The sequence below is a fragment of the Elephas maximus genome, chromosome X (genome assembly GCF_024166365.1).
Source record: "Elephas maximus indicus isolate mEleMax1 chromosome X, mEleMax1 primary haplotype, whole genome shotgun sequence".
In the NCBI taxonomy this organism is placed as follows: domain Eukaryota; kingdom Metazoa; phylum Chordata; class Mammalia; order Proboscidea; family Elephantidae; genus Elephas; species Elephas maximus.
This window is the reverse complement of record NC_064846.1, coordinates 160,535,903-160,555,500: the sequence shown is the minus strand read 5'-3', so window position 1 is coordinate 160,555,500 and position 19,598 is coordinate 160,535,903. Positions and strand designations below refer to the sequence as shown.

The 19,598-nt window shown below is 44.3% G+C and overlaps 1 protein-coding gene across 10 annotated transcripts in view; it reads right to left on the bottom strand.

The window, feature by feature from the left end:
- Nucleotides 1–19,598, bottom strand: part of PHKA2 (phosphorylase kinase regulatory subunit alpha 2) — a 76,164-nt gene that overhangs the window by 42,332 nt on the left and 14,234 nt on the right. For all 10 annotated transcript variants that reach the window (XM_049873420.1, XM_049873426.1, XM_049873427.1 and 7 more), the window contains 7 exons: nt 14,928–15,086; nt 10,941–10,988; nt 9,458–9,626; nt 7,447–7,529; nt 3,608–3,688; nt 2,443–2,541; nt 374–520 (listed from right to left, as the gene is read on the bottom strand). In XM_049873420.1, coding sequence (XP_049729377.1) covers nt 374–520; nt 2,443–2,541; nt 3,608–3,688; nt 7,447–7,529; nt 9,458–9,626; nt 10,941–10,988; nt 14,928–15,086 — 786 coding nt within the window. The remainder of the gene's footprint in view (nt 1–373; nt 521–2,442; nt 2,542–3,607; nt 3,689–7,446; nt 7,530–9,457; nt 9,627–10,940; nt 10,989–14,927; nt 15,087–19,598) is intronic.

The following is a 19,598-nucleotide window of genomic DNA, read 5'->3' as shown; positions in this document are numbered from 1 at the left end:
TGAGGATACTGGGATATATGCATATTTCTGTCAGCAACTCCACAGTTTTCAAGAGATTCTCAAAGGGCTCAGTCTGTGACCTCTAAAGGGTTAAGAAGCTCTGCCTTAGAGATAAAGTAATGGTAAGAATTAGGGTTCAATGATGCTGGCTTGAGTTCAAGCTCAGCTAGTTAGGAACAGAACCAAGTCACTTCACCACTTGGAAACTTCTGTAGACTCAGCTTTGGATATGGCACTCCACGAGTCCACTTAGAGAAAGGAAGCTGTTAGCCTCACGGAGAACCAAGACATGGGTAAGCTGCTGCATGTCACCATGTGAAAGCTGTACTTAGCATGCACAGGGCAGAGAGGTACCGGCATGACCCATGCTTACCTGGAGCTTGGAAATAATTTCATTTTTTGTCACATTCACAAGGCTGACATCTTCCACTGCAAAGGCTGGGAAAGAAATAATGGAAAGCAGCCCAGCGTCAATCTCTTTAGACGTTGATGCTCTTGGCAACATGGAGAACAGGATGGACTGAAAGAAAACCAAAGACGTGGTTTTAATCGGAGAGGAGCGGGAATGGTAAGATACAGTATATAGAGACCATGACTCATTCAGGCGAGTTTGCTAATTTTAAGTAGAACTTGGTCCTAACAACATGGTCCTTGCTGAGGCCTCATCTACCTAGCCAATGATTCCTGCTCCTTGAGGAGAAGTAAGGGATCAGAGAGCCCCCTGTACTGCCGAGAGCCTGTGCTGAGGACTGCTTGTCTTCCCGCCTTCCAGGCCTTCTATTGACTTTGTGGGCCTTTAGGAAATGCAGGGGATGAGCTACAGGACTACCTGTGTTGGCAGGCTAGGGTGTCTCCTGGCCATGAGGACAGAGAACAGAGAGGAAGAACACATATACGGACCAGCCCAGAGAAATGTCTGGCTTCTGTGCACTGTGACGGTTGGACTGGGTGGCTTGAAAACTACTCAAATAAGGAATCAAATCCAGAAGCCCCCATAAATGTCGGCAAAATGGTAAACAACAGAATTAGTTTAGTACTAAAAAGAATGGTTACTTAATAGCACTATCACTATCATACGACTTCAATTACAAGGTGGTTGGGTTAGGCCATCTTAAACTAAAGAAAGTTGAAACTATCAGGACTAGTTTGGGAAAGGAGAGACCTAAGACTGAGATCTAACTGTACAGACGTGGGGGTAGTGCCCCGCAAACATAAGCTTAGTAACACTTCCATTATGAGGAAGGAATTAGGGTATTAGATCCAATTCACATATGAGGACTCTAGACTCAGACACAGACACTCAAGCCTAATGGCAGAGAGCTGGCAAGTGACAAAAAGATCCTAACCTATGTCCATGCAGTTTCCACTGACTATACATCTAACGAGACACACACCAGGCTGACTCTATTGAGCCATACCCCCAAGAAACACCAGATTCCCCATTAAGGACTATTTAATGAAGGAAATGGAGTGAGCTAGAGGGTGGGGTGAAGATGGGTACAACCGTTCAGTTCAGATTAAAGCTTCTTTTCCGTAGTCAACTGACCCCCAGACCCAGTTCTTTAGCTTGTCACTCTTTCCTTCTCTGCCTGGACAGAGGCATCCCACCCACTGGAAGCTCTCCATTGAAAGGTTTTTATGTGTCTGAATCCCTTCGGGTCTAGCATAGTACCTGGCACAGTGATAACTATGCAGCTGATGACTGCTTAATGGAGTCCTCCAGTCTGGATCAAATCACTCTGTCTTCTGAGCTGTACTTCATAGAGGTTCTACTAGTTTGCCATTTTTCCCACCTGTCTCTCCAACACCCATTCCACTCATCCCCAATTCACTCGCCTCCCAAGTGAACTAGTGCTTGCTAGTCATTCAATTTTGGGTAGTGTGAAATACACCTGTGGGAAGACCACCTGTGTTCAATAAGCATGAAACAGATTTTGCCCCTGGCAAAACAAGGTTGCCTCAATTGTTGATTCCATATGTACATTATTGTGTCTTGCGTTTTGCATAGTACTTCCTAGCTTACAAAGTGTTCTGACAAATAGCCTAAACTGACTGAATCCGATCCTTACAACCACCTTGTGAGGCAGGAGGGGAAGGCCCTTGCATGCCCATTTTATGGATGAGGAAACTGAAACTCAAAGAAGCCAAGTGTCACCAAGCTAGAAAGGTGGAGAATCTGAACTACAACCACTTGATGATTCCACTTCCCTACTCTCTGGAACAAGAAGCCCTGGTAGTACAGTGGTTAAGCGTTAGGCTGCTAACCAAAAGGTTGGTGGCTTGAATCCACCAGCCGCTCCACAGGAGGGAGATCTGGCAATCTGCTTCCACAAAGATTACAAGCTAGGAAACCTTATGCGGCAGCTCTACTCTGTCCTACAGCATCAAAATGTACTCGATGGCAGTGGGTATTCTCTGGAAGACAAGAGGCAGAGCTGTTACCTGGCAATGCTCGACCTCATCTGGCAGGACATGGATCACTGACTTGCGTCCTCCATGAGCTCCAAAAAGGTCCAGTTCATCAATTGCCTCAAGTGCCGCCTATAAGCACAGGTATGAATTACTTTTTCTTTCTAGTAAACATGCACTCCCATATCTGTACTCCTTTTTCATTAAGCAATCTGGCATGCATGTTTTCCCAAAGATGATGAAAACATGTCTTTAAAATTCAGCTGAATTGCCCTATCGTCATGTTCTACGATTTTCAACGGACAGGAGCATCCCTGTATGTTGCTGCTTATTGCAGGAACAAGACAGAGAAACAGAAAAACAGTGCCCAAAATAAAATGTGTATCTGACCTAAGAATGAAATACTACCAAGTTCACGGCATTTTGTGTGGATGCCACTAAAGTCATGGTCAGCTTTTCTTTGACCTGTTTCAGGAGTTAACCTCTAACATCAGCATATGTGGCACTTCAGAAAATTCATTCTTTTAGTAATAAGTGTGTTTTCAGTCTGTCCACCTTAACAGCATATTTATATGTTTGGTTTTTTAATTCCAGCCCTAAAATACATGTCAATCTTAAGAAGAGGGGAGGGAAGGAGGCCGGCTTAACATGTACAGCAAGAGATACAAACTGGGGGCCACAGACTGCCATCTGCCCCAGAGGTGTGTTTTGTTTGGCCTGAGAGTACTTTTGATATGATTTGGAATTGGAATACCTTCAGAGAAAAGTTCCATGGACCCCAGTACTCCCTGATCTTTGTGTATCTGGCTGGCTTTCACATGTTTACATTACTTGCCCACCCTGGGCTACAAAGTGGTCATAGTCTTCAGCCCAATTTATGAGCCAGAAAGAAAGACTGAACATCAGGCATCCAGCTCCTGAAACCACGGTGAGAGCTTTGACCCATGAGTGATAACAATGGAGAGCAAGGACGGAGGGCACTTATTTTCTGCCACATACAGATTTCAGCTCAGGAAATCTACATTTTTTAATAACTTTACCCAAAAATTTCAGCACACGCCACTTGAATTTACACCTACTTGTTGCTGACTTTTGAAAACGTGCTAATCAGATTAAATCCAGATTCCCAACGAAGAGAGGCAAATCAAAGCAACAGGAGAGCACAGAAGAAGAACAAACAAACAGGACAGCTGGTCACCTTGGCCATTCCGACAGAGCTTGCATTCAATTCTGGTATGCCCTGGTTCGTCTTATCTCCACGTTCCCACATGCCATAATCCTGGGGGAGAAGAAGACCGTCACCAGAGCAGAAGAAAGAGGAGCATTAAGGAAAAACATTCCTTTATGTTATGGCAGGCCTGATGAAACATAAGGCTCTCTTCTCAAAGGCTCCCGAATTCACGGCTTTACATACTCATGTTCTCCCTCAATTTCAGTTCATTTGGCCTCTGCGCAGAACTTTGGAAGTAAATACTCAGGTGGAACAAAAATGCATGCAAAAACACTGTCGAATTTCTCACTCCTCAAAGTTATTAATTTGCAAGAGTCTCCTGATTTGTAGGAAATAAATATTTTATTTATCTCAGAATCAAATAAAATGCTGCCCCTCTGTTTAGCTAATCCCTTTGAACTTATATTAAATTGTAAGATGGAATAAAGAAACTTTAACAAATAGGTTATAACTAGTTGAAACCAACAAACCATTTAAAATAATTTAATATCTATTTTTAGCATTACCTCTTGGAAAAAAAGGCTCAGCTATAACCGGAGCCAAAGTGGAAACGGAGCCACAGAACACTGCAGTCCCACGGTATTTGAAAACTGATTAATAGAAATTGGCTCAGAACATTCGGTCCACACAGAGGACTTGAAATGTGCGTCCCTACCTTTTTTTAACTCATTTTTTTTTTCTTTTAAAGGAACACAAGCACTCGATACTGCTTTAAAATAATGCCACAATGGATACGCACTATAGAAAGACTACAACCCAACAAGAATGGAACCGATGCCAAAAGTTAGTATGTATATATGTAGTTTTACCTCTAAAGATCAGCATTTTCAAAGTATGAAAAATCTGACTTAGAAAGACTAGAGTAACTTTGGGCTCTTCCCTGCCAGGCATGCCCTGTAGCTGGGCCCCAGGATTATTCCTTCCTTCAGTACTCTCACATCTGGGCCTTTCCTCGCTCCAACCCATCTTCACTCCAACCACTAAGCCAAGTGACACATCCTCAAAAACTGCTTTTATCAGCTCACTCCCCTGCTGAAGAGTCTAAAATGACAAACTGCCTCCACCCTCTGCCCCAACTCCACACCCACAGCTGACTTTATTTTCTACTACTCTCCAACGTCCACCTTTCACTTTAGGTCTGTTCTTTTCCTCGGCACCCCTTCCCCTAGGTACCCCCAGACAGACCCTGAGCCTGCTGCTGCCTCTGGAACGATGCTCATGCTATTCTCACTCCCCAGTGCCCTTTGGCCTCCATCCTCTTTATCTAAGCCCTACTCATCCTCCAAGGTCCAGCTAAAATCCACCCTTTCCACAAAGACTTCTCAAGTTCCTTTAGACCCGTGTTTGTCAACCCTGGCACTATTGGCATTTTGGGCCAGATAACTCTTTGCTGTAGGGGGCTGTCCTGTACATTGAGGGATGTTTAGCAGCCTCTCTGGCCTCACCCACTAGATGCCAGTAGCACCCTTCCCTTGCAGTTGTGACAACCAGAAACATCTCCAAGAGAATCAAACCCATTGCCGTTAAGTTGATTTCCACTCATAGTGACCAGGTCCCCTGGGAGGCAGGCTTTGCCCCCAGTTGAGGATCACTGCTTTAGACCAAGGGTCAACAAACTACAACCCCCAGGCCAAATCTAGTTTGTGACCTGTTTTATAAATAAAGTTTTATTGGAACACAGTCACAGTTATTTGCATATGTATTGTCCACGGCTGCTTTTCTGCTACAGAGTCAAGTAGCTGCAACAGAGGCCATATGGCCTGCAAAGCCTAAAAACATTTACTCTCTGGCCCTTTACAGAAAAAAAATTGCCAACCCTTGCTTTAGACAATAGTAGCTATTCTTTCTTTAAGCCAACCTCTACCCTTACAGCCTGTACAGTCAGCTTTGCACAGTTTAGTTATTCTCTACAAGGAGACAGGCGCCACCTTCCAAACCAGACAGCAAGCCCAGGAGGAACTGGGTTTCACACACATCTGCCCCACATCGCCCCGGCCACAGGGCCAGGCTCAGGCTCTGGTGCTGACTGAGTATGCATGCTAACTGGCTCAGAGACTGGTCTCATCCCTCCCCATGGGCTGGCCAGGGCGACCCCCATGGCACTGCACTTCCCACTTAGGCTCTGATGCAGTCAACGTTTCAGGCTGGCCAACTATACTCCACAGGATATTTTAGGGTCTTATTTTAAATAAGTATAACAGATCCTGTGGTGAAATGAGTTCCATTATGTGGCCTTTAGCTTTGGTTCTTTGAAAAAACAGCTTGAGAGATTTTTCCCCTAAACCCTGAGGAGCTACCTTGGCCCCAGTTTTCTACCCCAGAGGGTTTGTTACTTCTGTCCAGGTTGATTGACATTTCCAGGACAAGCTGTAAACAACCTGATGCTTTGATACTTTTTGTCTGGCCTTGGGTTACAGCCTGCCCTGTGATTGGTCTACTTTATGCACTCTGGAGGGATTGGCCAATATACTTATACAAACGAACTGACTATAAGCCTACTATGCAAATTAAGTAACCGTGGCCTACCGAGAGGGGACTGGTCAATTTGTGGCCCTGGTGGGAAGGCCATGCCTGGAAATTGGCTAGGAGTTTTGCTTATATAGGCAGCCATCCCCACAGAGGTTGGCAGACAAAAAGAAAAAGGAAAAAGCAGCAGAAAGGAGAAAAGGCAAGAAGGGAGATGAAGCAGAGACAGAGAAGGTAAAGAATCTCCTAAAAGAGCTGCAACACAGGTCAAAGGCTATAACACTGAAGAGAGAGAGGAGCCCTGTGGGCAGAGCTGGTAGCAACAGGCCCAGATAGAGCCCTGCAGCAAAGTCAGTGGTGACAAGTCCAGAAGAGGCCCTGTGGCAGAGTCGGTGGTGTCACGAGAAACCTGCTGCTAGGAATGCAACCAAGAGAGCTGAACAAAGCTGCTACACTGGCTATGAGCTGGCTCAGTTAGCAGTGAAGAAGGCAACAGCAGGGAGGCCAAAGGCAGAAAAGCCTGTCCTGAGGGGGCCGAGAGGAGACCTGTATAGCTGAGAGGGGACCAAGAAGAACCTGTCTGCAGGGGGCTGAGAGAAGGCTGGTCCTCAGGGGGCCAAGAAGAGGCCTATATAGCTGAGAGAGGGCCAAGAGGAGCCTGTCCACAGGGGGCTGAGAGAGGGCATACACAGCAGAGAGAAGGGCCTGCTTGCTTGCACTGCCAAAGGAGCTGAGAGAGCTGTCCTGCGCTAGAGAAGCGAGGAATGTGCTCTCCACTTTGGGGGGATCTTTCCAGACAGTGCCTTCATGCTTCCTGACCCTGATCCTGAGTTGTAGCCTGTTGATCCTGATCCCGAGCTGTACTCTGCTGCTTCCTAAATAAACCACTTAACTGTAAGTATGATCTGTGAGTTCTGTGTGACCACTGCAACTAATTATGGAGCTCAGCAGAGAAGCAGAGAGTGCTTCAGGAGGACAGCTGATGTCAGAATTGGTAAAAAAGGGTTGGAGAGTAGAAGTATGTCTGACCTCCACCTCATAGGAATCAGCTTTGTGCTGATGGAGATTCTCTGTCTTCCTAAAGTCAGAGAACTTCAACACCACTCCTACAGCAATACAGATTCAGACAGGGTATGGATGCATTACAAAAACATAAAAGTCTCCACATACATCCCAGGACAAAAATGTACACTTTGTGTGCTCAAGTGATAAAATCTTACAGCTCTAATCTTTCTAACCTCTGGTCAGTCCCAAACAGGTCAGCCCTCAAAGCACTGTGTAATTATTTATTCTCCTTCACAACTGGGACCCTTGAAAAGACTACCAGGAGTGATACTTACAGCGACTTTATATGCAGCTTCTATGTAAAAAACAAGATTCTGTACGAAGGCCACCTCATCGAGGGTGAAAATAATACGTAAGCCTGGTAAAGAAAAACAAACACAGAGGCCATGAAGCTATGCTGCAAAGAGAGAGCTGCCAGTTACAAATATCACACTGGAAAATAAATTCTTTTATCCTCATTTTCACTTTTCCCACTGAGGCATCAAAACTCGTATCTGAAGTAAATCATAACAGTTAATGTCCAATCTCAGAAGGAAAAAGAGAGAGGGGGGAAGGAGGAGGAGGGGAGGTGGAGAGGGGGGAGGGAGGGAAGGAATAAAAGAGAAGAGAATGGCTATACTTTATTGTTTGTGCATATGTGTAGAAAAGGCTGACAAAGAAGGTGTGGCCCGCTGGGGCCTGCTGGATTTGCCCAGAAAAGGTTCCAACAGAGCAAGGATTTTAGCCTAAGGAACCAGCCAGTGGGTGTTCTTCCTGATTGGGGTAGGGACAGAAAGGACAGCCCCCAACTCTAGAGGATGGCCCTTCACCCTGTGGAAAGTCCAGTTGCCAGAACCTGCCCAGGTGTTACCTCAACACTCTGATGCCGGCAGTGACAAAGAGACCTGACTTTGGCCTTGGGTCCTTTAAAATGCAGTTGGCTACAGCAAATTACATATTTTTAAGTATGAGCATGGTGTGACATGTACTCTTACACTGCTAGGAGTTTAACCAGTAAAACTTTAGGACAACAATTTGGCAATATGCATAAACCATCTTTGGATCCCATGTGTTGGAAGGAAGTAAAAGGAGATGTGATCAATGTTGCTGTTGCAACATTACTTATAATAGCAAAAAAAAAAAAAAAACCACCAACACAGGAATAGTTAAATTAATTATAGTATACTCATTGATAAAGTCACTAAAGTTATGTTTATGAAGAGTTTGTAAGGTCATAGTTGAAATGCTTAAATTATAACGCTATGTCATCAAAAGACTATGTAAACAAGATGACCTTAAATATGTAAAAAACCTGCATAGAAAAAAGACTTGGAGGAAACATCCAAATGAAAACTATCAGGGGGATCTTTGGTCTTTATATATTTTTTTGTTATATTTTCCAAAATATCTACCATGAGCTTATATTAACTTTCTTAACCGAAAGGTTTTTTTAAAATAAATAAGCATGTTTCATTCACATGGCCATAATGATATCACTTACGGATTTCTGACAGTCTTGGAGTTTCACATCGGGGGTCTGAAATAAATGGGAAACCTCTAACTCAGGAGCATCAGTTTACTGCACAGGTGATAAAAAAAAAAACTCAGGCACAGCAGCAAGGTGACCTAACCCCAAGGTTATGTCTGTATCCAACTGTGTCCTAGGAGAGACCATTTGGTGTGTGCAGATGGGGCGCAGCCCGGAGCTGGGAAGGCCTGGTGTCCAGGTCACCATCGAAGCTGGCAGCTGCCGCTTCTACGGGAATGACACACACGGTCTGGAAGTTGTTGGCCGACTCACAGCACGAGTGTGACAGACTGGCCAGGCCACCCTGACCACACTGCCGAGCTCTGGAAATGATGCTGTTTGAAGGTAAGTTGATAAGCGGGGTGCGTTGAGGGGAGGGTGCCTAGGAGAGTGAGAGAAGAGCCGAAGGGACAGGCCGCTTCTCCTGAAGAAGAAAACTCTGAGGCGGCATGCTGCTGCCGTCAGACATTCAGACTGCTGAAGCGCAACATAACCGAGGTCGCGCCAGTAACGTGGTGAGAGTTGCAGCAAGAACAGGATCAGCAGAAAGACACTGACAGAACTGTCTCGATAGCCCTCGTCCTGCAAGTGTCCTCGGCACGTCACAGACAGGTTCTCACATTACCTGCCCTGTCAGAAAGCCAAATGCATGTACTAGGATAAAGGAGCAGGCTTTTGCTTTACATAAACAGCTGATTTTAAATGCTGATCGATGCCCGCCTCATCCCCCTTTCTGGATTGTCATTCCCTGTACAATAGGCTCAAAGGGCCCGGCTCACCTGAGGCAGTCATCTGGGCAAGGAAGAGGAGGAACAGGGAGGTGGCATCCACCTGGAGGTGGCCCCACTGGTCGTCGCCCACCACGGTGCTGAAGGTGGCAGTGTTGTACTTGGCGTGCAGGCTGTCCTTGGTGCTCTGTGTGTGCTTGAACTTCTCCACCTTATCCACCTGAGGCAGAAAGCAAGTCAGTGCCGCACAGCTAAGGAGGTTCGTGGCTGGCAGGGTTTGTGGCTGGCAGAGTTCCGGCCTGCACCTGCATCAGACCTCCTCTTATCTGCTACCTACAGGAGCCAGCAGGACAGAGGACAGCTAATGTTTGCTAGTGAGCTCCACACAGAAGGGCAGTGTTGGGGATTCTTCCAGCCTATCTGCCAGAAATGTCCCAGCCCAGTGGGATTTTAACAAGCTCTTTATGATGAAGAGTCATGCCCAAGGGCTTCCTTGGCTTTATACCCCCAGCTGTGACACATGGTAGGCACTCAATGAGAGGAGGAAGGACAGAGGAGGGAGGGACGGGCATGGATGAACCTTGAAAACATTATGGTGAGTGAAATAAGTCAGACATAAAAGGACAAATATTGTATTTTCCCACTTATATGAAATATCTAGAATAGACAATTGCACAGAGACCAAGTATAAGCAAGTAGAGAAGAGCAGAAGAGGACCTGTTTAAATTTCAACTTCTTGTTCCCTTATGTTGAAAGGAAAAGCTCAACTATGTCTTTGAAAACTAAGTGGCAGGTGGATCGAGGGTGGGGACTGTATCGCATTCATCTTTGAACTTGGGCAGATTCTAGTACAATGTTCTGTCTACGGTAGGTGCTCAATGAGTTGTTCCATTTGCCCCTCACTGAAAAAACCAAGAAATGGTTATGCCAAGTTCTAAAAGCACACACATTTCATCTCAAATGAAAATATACTTTTAAAAGCTCAGCACAGTCAAAAATAGTCTATGGCCTTCTACGAGTGGCTTTAAAAAAAAAAGTTTTCCCCCCGTTTAAAAAAAAAAAGGCATGCTCTCCTTTTAATCCCTTTCAAAGAGATTCTTAGAAACAGTGGCCTTTGAGGCTGTGGTCTTATTCACCTGAAAACCAAACCCATTGCCACTGAGTCAATTCTCACTCATAATAACCCTATAGGACAGAGTAGAACTGCCCCATAGGGTTTGCAAGGCTGTAATCTTTACGGAAGCAGGCTGCCACATCTTTCTCCTGCAGAGTGGCTGGTAGGTTCATACCACCAACCTTTTGGCTAGCAGCCAAGTGCTTAATCACCGTGCCACCAGGGATCCTTGTGGTCTTATAGTATAATGAAATTATTTAAGATCATCTTAAAAAGAGAAACTAAGCAAAATATTTTCAATTTCTCTTCATCTTGAGAAGAAAAGTTCAAAATGCTTTAAGAATGTTAATTGTCATGATTAAAATGACATGAAACGCCGACTCAGGCAATCCGCAAGGACACATGTTGTTTTCCACCTACCTGTCTCATCATGCACTGGAGAAGCCCCCGCATCAGTTTCACCACGTTCTGTGGGAATAAAGTGGACTCAGTTCAGGCCGGTTCCCTGCTATGACCACAGCCTCCTTGCCACCACAGGGCCATTAAGCCAGTGCTGCCCAGAGACTTCCAGAAAAGGCAATCCCCAGCATATGCAAATATTCTGATTGTTTGTATCAATCTACTTCTGCACTCCATCCCAAAGAAGGAAAAATCTTGGCCAAGTGACTTACCTCGAATGAATGGGTTGGACCAGATGCTGTCTTCCAGCTTTGAAACAATGACTCACGGACATTTTAGCAACACAATTTTTAGAAGCCCAGTCCCCTGGAGCTTCATGCCACGATTATTAGGAATTTATTTTCATTGTCCTAAGGACGAGTTAAGTCCACCATGCCTGCCCAAAGTAATGATACTTTGCCAAAATAGCCATTTGTGACACCGTTACTAGACTAGTGAATAAAGTTCGTACAAAATGCAAGTGGCAACCAATGTTACTGAATAATATGATGTATTGAAACCAACTACTATTACTATTATTATAAATCATAAGGATAATACTAAGTTAACCCATTAGACACAATGTCCAGGCATTGTACAAAGCACTTGACCTGGATTCTAATTCTTGTAACAACCTCAGGAGGTGGAGATTATTCTTACCCCACTTTGTAGATGAGGAACCGAAAGCTGAGAGAGATGAAGTAATACTACTAAAGTCACAGCTGGCAAGGAGTGGAGCAAGGCCACTCACACAGATGGTCTGACTCCAGAGTTTGTGCTCTCAACCAATACAGCGTGTTACCCCCGACTTCCTCCAAAATTCAGGCCCATTTAAAGACTGGTCTTAATATGTTCTGTCAAAACCACTATAAAATTACTTCACAAGTGCCTGGAGAAGGGGACATTTTATGGGTCAAAGCAGCTCCCACCCAGGGGCACGAGCACCTCCTCTCTTAGAGAACGTACATGGCTTACGGCGGGGGGGCACGGTGAAGGGCTACGGGAGTTCATAGGATAAACTTTCTAGAATGAATCAGGTCCTTCCATCTCTAAAATCCTAACATTCTAGAATAACTTCACTTTACATCATATACTCCTTCTGAGCAGAAAACGTTACCTCATAATTATAAAGTACATACAAGTATTGTTATAATTAACATTGCCTACAGTATCTAGCATGAACATTTGTCAACTGAATTCCCCTCACAGAAAAGTTATTTTCCATTACAAATAAGCACTGGGGTTCCCAACTTCGGTTGGAGAGCATCTGGAAATGTGAGGGTGGAGGCAGCTGGCATTTAGTGAGTAGGGGCCAGGGACACTAAATGTCCTGCAATGCATGGGACAGTCTCACACAATGAAGAGCTGTACCACTCACGCATGAGGGTTATAGTTTCTCTACATTCTTACCAACACTTGTAATTTTCTCTTTTTCTGGTAATAGCCATCCTAGGGGGTGTGACATGGTATCTCATTGTGGTTTTGATTTGCACTTTCCAACCGAATGTGGAAATTATCGAACAGTATCATTAATATCACATGGAAGCAAAATTTTGCTGAAGATCATTCAAAAGTGGCTGCAGCAGTTTTATCAACAGGGAACTGCCAGAAATTCAAGCCAAATTTAGAAGACGACGTGGAACGAGGGATATCATTGCTGATGTCAGATGGATCCTGGCTGAAAGCAGAGAATACCAGAAAGAATACCTGTGTTTTATTGACTATTCAAAGGCATTTGACTGTGTGGATCATAACAAACTATGGATAACATTGCAGAGAATGGGAATTCCTGAACACTTAATTGTGCCCATGAGGAACCTTTACATAGATCAAGAGGCAGTTGTTTAGACAGAACAAGGGGATACTGATTGGTTTAAAGTCAGGAAAGGTGTGCATCAGGGTTGTATCCTTTCACCATGCCTATTCAATCTGTATGCTGAGCAAATAATCTTGAGAAGCTAGACTATATGAAGAAGGGGGCATTAGGATTAGAGGAAGACTTATTAACAACCTGCGTTATGCAGATGACATAACCTTGCTTGGTGAAAGTGAAGAGGACTTGAAGCACTTACAGATGAAGATCAAAGACCACAGCCTTCAGTATGGATTACACCTCAACATAAACCAACCCAAACCCAGTGCCGTCGAGTCGATTCCGACTCATAGCGACCCTATGGGACAGAACTGCCCCCATAGAGTTTCCAAGGAGCACCTGGCGGATTTTAACTGCCGTCCCTTTGGTTAGCAGCTGTAGCACTTAACCACTATGCCACCAGGGTTTCCCCTCAACATAAAGAAAATGAAAATCCTCACAACTGGACCTATAAGCAACATTATGATAAATCGAGAAAATATTTAAGTAGTCAAGAATTTCACTTTACTTGGATCCACAATCAACACCCATGGAAGCAGCAGTCAAGAAATTAAAAGATGCATTGCATTTGTCACTTTGAAGACCAAGGTGCGCCCGACCCATGCCATGGTGTTTTCAGCTGCCTCATATGCATGTGACAGCTGGACAATGAACAAGGAAGACTGAAGAAGAACTGATGCCTTTGAATTGTGGTGTTGGAGAATATGGAATATACCGTTCTTTTGTCAAAAGAAAGAACAGATCTGTCTTGGAAGAAGGACAACCAGAGTACTCCTTGGAAACAAGGATGGTGAGACTATGTCTCACATACTTTGGACGTGTTGTCAGGAGGGATCAGTCCCTGGAGAAGAACATCATGCTTGGTAAAGTAGAGAGTCAGCGAAAAAGAGGAAGATCCTCAACGACATGGATTGACATGGTGGCTGGAACGACAGGCTTGAGCATAGCAACAATTGGGAGGATGGCACAGGACCGGGCAGTGTTTCGTTCTGTCGTGCATAGATAGGGTCACTATGAGTTGGACCCGATTCGAAGGCACCTAACAACGACTAATGACCTTGAGCATCTTTTCATGTGTTTATTGGCCATTTCTATATCTTCTTTGGAGAAATGTTTATTTGAGTCCTTTGAGATACGCATGAGCATTGTGGGTGGTAATGTAAAATGGTGCAGCCACTGTGGAAAACGATTTGGCGATTCCTCAAAAAGTTAAACAGAATTACCATATGACCTAACAATTCCACTCCTAGGTATATACCCCAGAGACCTGAAAGCAGGGACTCAAACAGATACTTGTACAGCAATGTTCACTGTAGCATAATTCACAATAGCCAAAAGGTAGAAACAACCCTAGTGCCCATCAACAGAAGGATGGATAAACAAAATGTGGTACATAATACAATGGAATATTATTCAGCCATAAAGAGAAATGAAGTCCTGATACAAGCTACAACATGGATGAACCTTGAAAACATTATGCTGAGTGAATTAAGTCAGACACAAAAGGACAAATACTTATATGAAATATTCAGATGAGGCAAATGCACAGGGACCAAAATGTATTAGTGGTTACCAGGGATTAGGGTGGGGGAAAGCGGAGTTCTTGCTGAAGGGGTGCTGAGTTTCTGTTTGGGGTGGTGAAGAACTTTTGGACAGAGTGGTGACAGAAGCACAGCATGATGAATGTACTCAATGTCACTGAATTGTATACTTAAAGATCGTTAAAGTGGCAAATTTTCTGTTACATATATTTTACCACAATAAAATTTTTAAAATTATATTTGTTTTGAATGATACCTTGTATAGAAATATGTATAAAATTGATAGGGAGTATATAAGAGAAATATAGCCAGTTAGGCAAATTTGATGCTTTTGGGTTAGAAATCTGGATGTCTATTTTCCTACTCAGTGTGATTGTTGTTGTATGGAGGGAAAATTCTCAGAGGGAAAGACAACTGAGAGGCTGAGACTGTCTACATGCCTCCCCAAAAGATGTGATCACAGCAATGGAGCAGACCCAGCACAGCTACTTCCATGGAAACTTTCAGTTCAAGGAAAAGGTGTTGAGCAGCCAAGACATCGTTAGTCCCCATTACCTGTTCCAGCTCATAGGCCTTGGCCTTGTCCTCATCACGGTCGGCATTCTTGCGGTAGGCCATTCCCAGGCCCCACACAGCCAGGATGCTGTAGATGTTGTCCCGCACCCAGGCATCCTTCTGCTCATGGCTAGCTGACAGCAGCCCCGTGACAGGATTCTATCAGAGAAGGACACAAAATGACTCATCACCAAGCTTCCCACAGCCCCTGGGCAGCAAATGCTTGCCCTAAGGGGGACAGAATGGGGTAGGGCGAGGAATGAAGCAATGGGGTTCTAGTCCTTGCTCTGGCACTAACTGTGTCATCTTGGGCGAGAAGTCACATCACTTCTCGGGCCTCAGTTTCCTCACCTGTATAACAAGGATATTAGGCTAGAAAATCTCTAAGGAACCTTCTACTCTTATGATCTCGCTCTTTTGCTCTCAGACAAGAAGATCATATTGCTGCAAGTGACAAAACAGAAGAACCAGCAAGCAGAAACAGCCTGCAAGGCATATACGTATCTGTGCATTGTGGGCTTCAGGTCTTCTTGGGCCTCTGTGTTTTCGTACCAATTGAGCCTGAGAACAGGAGACCTAGACCCTGGGCCCTACCCCACCACTCAGGCTTGTGGGTCAGGGAAGGCACTTGCCCAATCCGGCCCTTAGCCTGTAAACCAGATACTTTAAGTGCCTAAAAACAAAGCGCTAAGCAAGAGGAAGACTAGGAGTCCTATTAAGCTGTGATATCACCAGTACTTGAAAGGGCAGCTGAGTCACTAAAAAGTCAGTCCTGTATACAAGAACTTGTAAACGAATGGTCACAGCAGCATTATTCATAATAGCCAAAAACTGGAAACAACCCAAATGTCTGCCAACTGATAAATGGATAAACAAACTGTGCTATACCCATACAATGGAATATTGCTTGGCCATAAAAAGGGATGAAGCACTGATATATGCTACAACATGGATGAACCCTGAAAGCATTATGCTGAGTGAAAGAAGCCTGACAGAGTGTACAATGCCACTCATATGAAATGCCCAGAATAGGCAAATGAACAGAGACAGAAAGTAGATTAGTGGCTACCAGAGGCTGGGAGGAGAGGAGAATGGGGAGTGGCTGCTTAATGGGCACACAGATTCTGTTAGGGTGATGAAAAGCTCTGGAGCTAGATGGAGGTGATGGTTGCACAACACTGTGAATATGCTAAATGCCACTGAACTGTCCATTTTAAATGGGTGAATTGTATAGTATATGAATTTATGTCAATAAAGCTGTTATTTAAAAATAAGCCAATCCTAATAAACTCATGACTATGAAATAAAATGCAGAAGTTAGGAAAAGCGTCACATAAAGATAAACCCTCTGCTGACGTTTCCTGAAAATGTACAAAGAAATATGCATCTACTAAAATACGTCATAACAATCACAGCCTTGCCAGCTTAAAAAATTACTCAAAAGGACACCGTATTATTTATAAGAAGACTCATACACAAACTTCGTCGGGGACTTTCAAAGTATTACTACGAAAGCTACCATGTTAAAAAAAAAAATTGGTATCGCTTCAAATGGCCCCACCTAAGAAACTACATACAGGGGTATCTGACTTTCTCCTTTAATCTATGCCCTCTACAAAAACATCTAAAACTCAACTGATAACGCCCTCAGGGGCAACAGCATTCAGTGTTGACAGAGCTCTACACGGTCAGCAGCTACAAATCAATATTAAAGTCAACCAGAACTGAAGTCTAGGAATGGCTGGGTGAAGTTACAAGTCTTCTTCAAATAGTATGCTATTGCTGTTCTTTGTTAAAACCACTATTCACCGACAAGGTACAACATAAGCATCTTTATCTGTTCTGAGGCCTGTTGGGTAACCCCGGGACAGGAAAATCACCCAGAGTAAGACTCAAAGCCCCTTCCTGGCGTTCGCCAGTCCCCAGAGACAAACAGCCTTCCGATGACACAGCAGTGATGGCTTACACACAGACCGATGTGTGGTTTGGATTATGAAATATCACTGTCATGTTAACTGAAAGTCACCTCTCTTCTCCTTTAGTCTGGGCTTAAAAAAAAAAAATTTTTTTTAAACTGCTAAGGTGGATGAGCGCATCCCCACGCAAAGCTAGACTGCGCCCCTCCCTCGTTCCACTACAGGGAGGCAGATTAAGGGGCTGCTCACCAGAAAAAAAAAAAATTTTTTTTTTTCTGGTTGAGGGTCAGGGCTACCTCTCACCAGACCCATTTTGCCAGAATTTCCCCAACCCTTTGCTGTCAGCAAGGATGTGTTTGGGGGGATCCCCACATTCAAGTCTATGCACACACAAAAAAATTGGGGTGTTACCGCACTCAGTAAAAGGAACACTTATTTTATGACTTGCTTCTCTTTAAGTCTAAAAAAATTAATGCAGGGTACCGGAAGGTGTGGGAGGTTCCATTTGGATGTGATTCATAGCAACGGCAGTTATCACACATCAATAGAGACTCTGCCACCCCAAGTCTGTCGTCCCTTCTGATAACCCAGTGGTTTTGTCAGTCTGATGGGTATAAAGTGATATCTCATTGCCTTTTTTTTTTTAATTTACACATCCCTGATTACTAGTGATTTGGAACATCTTTTCATTCATATTTATATATAAACAAAACCAAATCCGTTGCTGTTGAGTTGATTCTGACTCATAGCGACCTAATGGACAGAGCTGAACTGCCCTCTAGGGTTTCCAGGAGCGGTTGGTGAATTCGAACAGTCAGCTTTTTGGTTAACAGTCAACCTCTTAACCACTGCACCACAGTGTGTGTGTGCGCGTGCGTGCACTGGATACCACTGCACCACCGTGTGTGTACGTGCGTGCATGCGCGCGCACTGGATTTGCTCTTCTGTGAACTCATTTTTGGTTTCTCTTTACCTGGGTACTATTTCACTATTTCTACCTAGAAAGGGAATCTTCAGTGGATCCCGTGAACAAGAAAATATGCTATTGCACTGACCTCACCTACAAGGTGCAGTGGGCTGAGACCAGCTGGACTACAAGTGGTCAGACATTCAATGGTGATGAACCACTAGCATTTTTTGTGGTGTAGCGGTTAAGAGCTACAGCTACTAACCAAAAGGTCCGCAGTTCGAATCCAAGAGGCACTCTTTGGAAACTATGGGGCAGTTCTAATCTGTCCTATAGGGGCGCTATGAGTTGGAATCAACTTGACAGCAACGGGTTTTTTGGTTTTGGTTAGATAAAGGGTTACAAAGCAAATTAGTTTTTGATGAAACAATTAATACACATTGTTTTGTGATATTGGTTGGCAACCTCATGACTTGTCAACACTCTCCCTTCTCAACCTTAGGTTCCCCATTACCAGCTTTCCTGTCCCCTCCTGTCTTCTCGTCCTTGCCCGTGGGCTAGTGTGCCCATTTAGTCTCATTTTGTTTTATGGGCCTGTCTAATCTTTGGCTAAAGGATGAACCTCAGGGGTGACTTCAGTACTGAGTTAAAAGGGTGTCTGGGGCCACACTCTCCAGGTTTCTCCAGTCTCTGTCAGACCAGTAAGTCTGGTCTTTTTTTTGTGAGTTAGAATTTTGTTCTACATTTTTCTCCAGCTCTGTCCGGGACACTCTATTGTGATCCCTGTCAGAGCAGTCAGTGGTGATAGCCAGGCACCATCTAGTTGTACTGGACTCAGTCTGGTGGAGGCTGTGGTAACAGTGGTCCATTAGCCCTTTGGACTAATCTTTCCCTGTGTCTTCGGTTTTCTTCATTCTCCCTTTCTCCAGACAGGACGGGTGGCATTTTGTTTTTTGTTTTATAAAAAAACGAAAGCCAAACCCGTTGCTGTTGAGTCAATTCTGACTCATAGCAACCCTACATACAGGACAGACCAGAACTGTCACATAGGGTTTCTAAGGAGCAGCTAATGGATTTGAACTGCTGACATCTTGGTTAGCAGCCATAGCTCTTAACTACTGTGCCACCAGGGTCCCTTGTTTTATAAAGAAGTATTAAAATAATAAACTGGAATTCTTACTCTTTGGGGTAGAGGGAAAAGGGGAAAAGGAATTAGGAGGGGTCACAGCTGGCAAAAGATGACATTTTTCCTGGGAGATGGGCAGAGGCTAAAGGACTCGCACAGCAACTACACCATCAGAGGTGCTTGGCATGTGGGAAATAGAGAGCAAGGGAGACCTTACCCACAACTGGCACTGAGAGAGTGGACCAGATGTATTAAGACTATAGATGGAACACTTAAGTCAGAATTAAAATCTCCCTGAATCATTCCCTGACATCCAGCACTCAAACTACAGAACCTGGACAGCTCAGAGCAGCTATTAGAGGACTCTGAAAAGTCAACAGTAGCAGGCAGATTGGGAAAGACGACAAAAACTTAAAGTACCAGTGAACTGGCAGTGAGTTTATAATTTTTCCCCTGGTATTCCCATTCTGTTCTTAAGGTAGACTGAAATCTGAAAGTGGGCACTGGGCACGGGGAGAGAGAGATCCAGAAGACGCTCTGTATTTCTGGCTTAAGCAGTGAAATAGAGAGCTCTGAACACTCAGGGAAAAAAAAAACAAGAAAAAAAAGCAGTTGCTGTCAAGTCTGCACAGACTCACGGTGACCCTATGTGCATCAGAGCAGAACTGTGCTCCACAAAGTTTTCAATTGCTGATTTTTCAGAAGTAGATCACCAGGCCCTT